General features: G+C 35.6%; 1 protein-coding gene across 2 annotated transcripts; it reads right to left on the minus strand.

Annotated features, from left to right (window-relative positions):
* Positions 1–345: 345 nt before the first annotated feature.
* Positions 346–4119, minus strand: LOC108128186 (putative molluscan insulin-related peptide(s) receptor). 2 transcript variants are annotated; one of them, XM_043210556.2, is made up of 5 exons: positions 3847–4119; positions 2678–3788; positions 2520–2618; positions 2338–2448; positions 346–2279 (listed from the first exon to the last, which is right to left on the minus strand). In XM_043210556.2, exons 1-5 carry the CDS (start codon positions 4074–4076, stop codon positions 501–503), a joined length of 3330 nt encoding a protein of 1109 aa, XP_043066491.2. In that variant the 5' UTR covers positions 4077–4119; the 3' UTR covers positions 346–500. The 2 variants fall into 2 exon arrangements, with proteins under 2 accessions (XP_043066491.2, XP_017101113.2); XM_017245624.3 differs by having other exon boundaries at positions 2678–2871; positions 3847–3867.
* Between the last annotated feature and the right edge of the window lie 2748 nt (positions 4120–6867).

Raw genomic sequence — 6867 nt, forward strand, 5'->3', positions numbered from 1 at the left:
TTTAATTTACGTTTGAAAAAGAGTTTTTATAAAATTAAAAAAAAAAAATAAACGATATAGATGATGCAAAAAGTATAAGTAAGTAATTATTATCGACGTATCACAACTAGAATTAAATAATCTCGCCAATATTAAAAATCGGCAACTAGAAGTGTTCACTCCGTATTCTGAGCTGACTCGAAGTCAACTCACATCTAACTCTGGATTGAGTTATATAGATATAACGATATTAAAAAAAGATTAAAATAAATGGAAGAGTCAAAGATTCGAGCGGCCTTTTGACCTGTATATTTAAAATATAATCTTAAACTTTAAACATAAAAATTATTGAAAATTAATAAATTTGGAAGGAAAAAATTATGAATGAATACAATTTTCTTTTAATAATGAGTGATTTTACAACAATGTATATTATACTTACACAAGTACAAGAGTATAAAATTTTTATGTTTTTTAAATGTTTTAAAATTTAATTATGACCCTACAGTTATTTTGTTCATTTATTGATGTGTTAGGAGTGGAGTCATTATACTATAACCATCTAGAGTAGTTTGTATGGATCTAAATGGTAAAGAACTATTCGAAAGAACCTCCATATCTTCCGAAGACTGGATAATTTTATCTAAGACTTTTAAATCGTACGTCTTGTTGCCTTTCATATTAATTGACTTTGGTGGAATATCAAGGCAAGCATTTAAAAGTCGAGGATACTTTGAAATATATTCAATGATTTCTAAAGCAGAAGGTCGATAAGCCGCATCTTGACTCCAACATGCCTGAATAAGTCTTTCCAGCTGGGGCTTAGCTTTAGAAGGTATATTTATTGTATTTCCACTTTTAACATAATCAAGAACCTGATTATTTGTCAGTCCTTGGTAGGGGTAAGCCCCAAAAGATATTAATTCATATAGAACTACTCCGTACGACCAAATATCCGAAGCTGTAGTGAATAAACCCAAAGATAATGTTTCTGGTGGCATCCAGCGAACTGGGAAAAGTTTTCTCATACCCTTGCGGTTATATCTATAATAATCACTTTCAAAAGTTGGTCGAGCCATGCCAAAATCTGAAATTTTTACGACCCTATCAAAATTTACCAAACAGTTTCGACATGCGATGTCTCTATGAACGTACTTTCTCTTAGCTAAATATGCCAAACCGTTGGCAATATCAATTGCGTAAAGTGTAAGGCGCTTGGGTGAAATATCACTTTCATCAGAAATATTTTCTCTAACCAAGTTTCTTCGAGCCAAAAGAAATGTTTTTAAATCACCATGTAACATAAACTCCATCACTGTATATATTGGTTCACTTTGCAAACAAACCCCTAATAATTTTATTATATTATTATGATCAAATTTTTTCATAGCTTCCGCTTCTGTCAAAAAGTCGATGCGATCTTCGGTAGATTGCCCAGATTTTAATGTCTTTACTGCCACAGCGATCCACTTATTTTCAGAAAATTTTGCTTCCCCTCCGTACACCATACCAAATGCTCCTTCTCCTAATCGTCGGTTTATTACCACATTCTCTTTGGCTATTTCCCATTTATCTAAGGTATTTTTTTCACTCAATGTCGGAGAAAGAATGTCGATACCAAACAATTTCATTATCTGAGCCGAACGCTTTAGTTTACGTTTATAAAAGTGTTTAAAAAAGAAAAAAAAAATAAACGATATAGATGATACAGAAAATATACAAAATGAAATTGTGACAATTATTAGGGACGTATCACAACTAGAATTAAATAATCTAGCCAGTATTGAAAATCGGCAGTCAAATCTACCATCTTCGGGAACTCGACCTGTTGGCCAATATATAGATGTCATATTCAAGAATAAATTTCCTTCACTAATACGAATCCCAGGCTTAACAAGTTTCGTAGGAGACTCATATGTTCCAATTCGGTGGAAACTAGTATTTCGCCACTGCAATAAATCCAAGCTAAGAGCACGTGACCCACCAGGTACCCCCCGTGTAAAATATACGTTCCCAGATAAGCCATTAAATCTTGTTTCCCAAATAATTTCACTAAACTTATTTATAACTTTTGCTGTTCTTAAATTGTTAAAAGCATTTTTGTCTTCAAGCAGTAACTTATGAGCGGCTAAGGCGTATGTCCAAACTGCATCATATGTAAAGCCAGAATAAGAAGACGGTTCGGATCCATATTGAGTTCTATATGATTCTTTCCAATCTTTTATTGTCCGGCCTTCTTGCATACGTGCCGAATAATTAAAAAATGGTGTGTGCATTATACTAAAATGACCATTTACTGCCTAAAAAAGAAAACAAAGGGTTACGCTTAAGCAGCAAAGATAAACTTAAAAGACGTACCTCGTGGAAATCTTGCGCACTACAGCTATCGTTAACAGTTATTTGCCAACCATAAAAGTCTTTTAAGAGTTCATGGGGAAGAAACCAAATATAACCGTACTGTTGAGTCATCTAAAATATGTTATGATTTTAATATATAAATGTATATATATATAAGAACACTTTTTTGATATAATACTTGCTTTTAATTTTAATGCTTCACATATTGTTTTGGCAGCAGTTGGATAATATAAGTTTGCAATTATAATCTTAGATCGAGCTTGATTTAATCTTTGAAGGTTCTAAAAAAATTTTAATGATTAATTCTTAGCGCATTCCGGTTTTAAAAAGTGACTCATACCTCTTTAATATGGGTGGGGTTGCAATTGGTGTCAATTTTAATATTTATAGTCAAAGTAAAATTTCGTTGCTTTAAATTTTCTTCTAATGTCGATATATATTCAACTGATTCTGTTTCATATAAAAAACTTACTTTACTCCAATCCAAGACTTTCATGATATCAAGATATGCACCTATGAAAATCAAATGGGATCCTATTGTACGAAAGAAGTATGGATAAGTTTTACTATTAACCAAATCCACACTTTCAGCGGAATAGGACATAACAATCATGTTCATATGCTTTCCAATGCCAACTATGGGTTCTACTGTTTCACTACACGCTGGCCCTAAAATACCCAACAAATTTGGTCTTGTATAATAGTGAATGAATGACTTAAGAACCATATTCGCTTGGCATTGACCATTGCTAGCTAAGATTTTCAAATTGTATCCTGGTAGTATTGATTGATTGTTATTAATAGCCATTGCTGCAAGTCTTGAAACGTTAAAAAGGTTTTCGTATCCACTTTTTGATACATTTAATGGAAATATACCACCAATAAAAATATTTTTAATAGGCGGTTCACTCTTTTCCCATTTTTTTAAATAATAAGTATTATTTAAAAGCCAATGGCAAGCCACAATGTTGAACAAATCATAAGTTAAGTTCTGTTTATGGCTTTCAAGGTCTTTCCAGATGTTTTCGATGTCTTCATCGCGCAAATAAAAATGATTTAGTGCGTGTTTTATTTGAAGGTCTGATTCCAAATTCTTTGAATAATATTTTAAAAAAGAAGTATACTCATATTTACAACCTGATTTATTTAATGACTGTATAAATTTGCATTTGGGTATTATTATTTCTGCGAAATTTGTTGCGTCATGGAACATTTCGGATGGGAGCCAGTGTAAAATAATAATTCTTTTGTGGCCAAGTGGGTATTTTTTTGCGTACTCTTTGATCAAACTTCTTACTTTTTTTTTAAAGTTATTTCCTAACCATATAACATTTACATAAAGTCCCATTTCTATTAATTCATTTTTTATAAAGCTTGTGTCATTTTCAAATTCTGCTAAAATTGTGACACACTTGCTTTCGACGCATTTCGGATTTTTAAATTGCACAACACTAAATTAAAAATAAAAATATTTTTCAAAAGGTATTTTACAATTATATAAATATTTACCTTGTAATATTGGTCAGTTCTCTAATATGTTGTTCATCAATTACGTATTGATCATAATAGGTATTACTTATATTGTTAAAAATATTAAAACGTAAGCTTTGTTGTGTTTGATGGAAGAGCCGTATATCCGGAAATGGAACGATCCAGCCATAGTGCCCAGGCCTAATTGAGTGTCCAGCATAGGATACATTCTCGGGTAATTTGTCAGAATAATTCATCTTTACATACATATTAATTATACTGACTGTTGGTTTTGTAGCATGTTGACTTGAATAATTAATTGAAAAGAACTATAAAAATATAATCAAAGTATTGTTGACATACCTTATGCTTTCTAATATTTTCCATTCATTAAACGTACTTTTTATTGGAATTATATAAACATTTTTATAGTTAAGATTATTAATCAAAAAAAAATATAATATCCTTGTCATCACTTGGTGAATGGGATTATTAGTCACTTGTAGTCCAATTCGAAGTTGATTTATATTGTTATCTTGTAAAGTCGAATCTGAAAAAAAACATTAATGCCATTTAAACTTTTTTGTATTTCATAATAAGCCTGCAGAATTCAATTAAATTTTTTATATCTAGTTCTGGTTGAGAACAAGGGTGATAGTCATAATGGTTTTCCGTAAAACTCGACCATATTGTGGCCAACTTATGTTGGCCTAATCTAACGACTCCCTTTGTGATTTGGATTTTGATGCGTTCGGCACTATTGCCATACTAAGGTTCAACCCAAAATCCGGTCGGTCGACAACAAATTCGACTTTTGGAAAGTGACTGGCTCATGCACACTGCTTTCCTACCAAATTAACTAGTTCGGCCGGACACAACTAGTCCTAAAATTATATCTTAAACTCTACACATTCCCCCACTCCATACATTCGATCATACAACTATCATACAATTTGCAGCAATGACATACATGTGCTTGTAGCTTAAGGCTCTAAACCGTAACTCCAGTCAAGTTGAACTGTTGCAACTAAACCTGCATTGCGCACACTTTCATACACGCACTGGAACCTGCTTGCTGAAGAATACACAAAAAGACCACCTTATATAGTGTGTAGGCTCCTCTTATCACTCACTTCCTAAAAGTCGGTGAAATTTCCTAATCTCCTCAAATAGCAACTGGACCTAAAATATGATGAGCAAGACCTCAGCATACGCACAGAACTAACTCCCTAAGGAATCCATTAAAGTTCCACATAAAAGGACCACAGATGGGCAAGCACGAGCCTCAACCTCAACCTTCAACTATTTTACATGTTTACAAGTTACCTTGTGTTACCTTATCCTGTCACACAAGTACTTGCTCATCCAAAATCATAGTACAGAATATACTAAGTCATAGTACTAAAAGGCCCAATTCGCCTCAAGAAAAAAGCCACATAAGTTCTTTTTAAAGGAATTATCTTATCAAATTTTTAAATATATTGCAGCTTGTTATTTTTTAAATTAAAATGAAGAAACAGTATCATATTTATTAAATTGCTATGTGTTGCATATTGCTTTTTTTCCGAAATTAAACCTAGAAATTAAACCTAAACCTTCCGACCTAGTAAACCCCTAGACGAGGTAAGTTACAAACTAACACAACGTGGAAGGAGAGTTCTTAAAAAAAACACGAGAAAAAAACATACTAATTTCGAAGCATAGAAAAAAAAGGAAACAAATTAAATTCATCCATTGAAGTTCGTTTTATCTTCCGCCTTCGCCGTTTCGCCTGAAACGATCAATGCTGCTCCTGACCGAAATATTTCAGTCCGAAATGTTTCCGAGTATTTCAGCTAATATCCCAGGTGGGCTAAAATAACATCCCAGGCTAATATTCCATAGGCCATAGTTCATGTTCGGAAGTATCCAACAACGTTTTGTTCCACCACGGGACCGTGGAACAGCGTGGAAACGGGCGCGGCATGATACACGTCTCTCTCGTTCGACCTTCCAGTTCACTCCCAGTCGTTGGGTATATACTGGATAATTGCAAAGCAATTAAAATAAAAATCAATTAAAATATTGAATCACTCTGATCCGAGGGCTAAGCAGCGGGGGCTGGAGGTCCAGCTGGAACTGAAACTAAAATCGAAATCGACGAGTGAGTTCGGTCAAAGAACAGGCAACATGGCAAATCGGTATGCTGGGTCCGGCAATGCCCGGCTTGCAAATCGGGGGTGGCTGGTGGAAAGCTTCTTAAAGCCGCCACCATGGTATCATCTCCTGGCGCAACCGTCATGATGGCACCTTCGGGTACGACTAAGAAAGGCAATCCTCTAGTAACTAGCTACAACGCCGCTAGAAAATTTAGGTTTAATTAAGAGAGGAGGCAATTCCTTCGAAGCCACGAGCGTGATAAGAAGACCAAGATCTCCAAATAAAAAGAACGCAGCAAAAAAAGGAACTTCGCCGAAATAGCCACGCAGTCGAAATTTCGAAATCCTGGCCAGGGAACCGTGGGGTGGTTCCAAGGGAGTGTCAGGGTTGTGGCTTGTGACGATGAGCGGTCGGTGAAGCTATTCGGCGGTACCAATGCTCGGAGGGGTCTATGAGGGCACTAAGCTCGTTGCGCTAAGCAGGCGTGACGTCCATTACGGAGCCAAGTCAAATCCTTTCGATGCTTCAGCGATGTAACCCTCACCTTCCTACGAAGGACTGAAGGGACCGACGAACCAGGCGGTCCTCATAAGAAAAAAGAATCCTTAGCTTCTATAGAGGTCGCTCACGAGGAGAAAACTTTGGATTTAGTTCTTCCACCGTAAGGGTGTACAGGTCCGACTCAGGAGGCGACGCAAAAACAGGAAAGATCCCAGAGGCAGCGTCGGCTGTCCTCTTGCTAGTCCGGGTGCTGTCGTCGTACATGGCCTACGGCCAAGGCCGGAACCCTCAGACGATCTAGTGGCAAAGCTAGCGTAAGATAGCGAAAGGCAGAATATTGGCCTCCTATTAGGGTGTGACTCCAATTCTCACCACACTCAGGGGACGAGCACAAACACAAACGACCGAGGTGAGTCTATT

Source organism: Drosophila bipectinata, chromosome 2R (assembly GCF_030179905.1).
Source record: "Drosophila bipectinata strain 14024-0381.07 chromosome 2R, DbipHiC1v2, whole genome shotgun sequence".
Taxonomy (NCBI): domain Eukaryota; kingdom Metazoa; phylum Arthropoda; class Insecta; order Diptera; family Drosophilidae; genus Drosophila; species Drosophila bipectinata.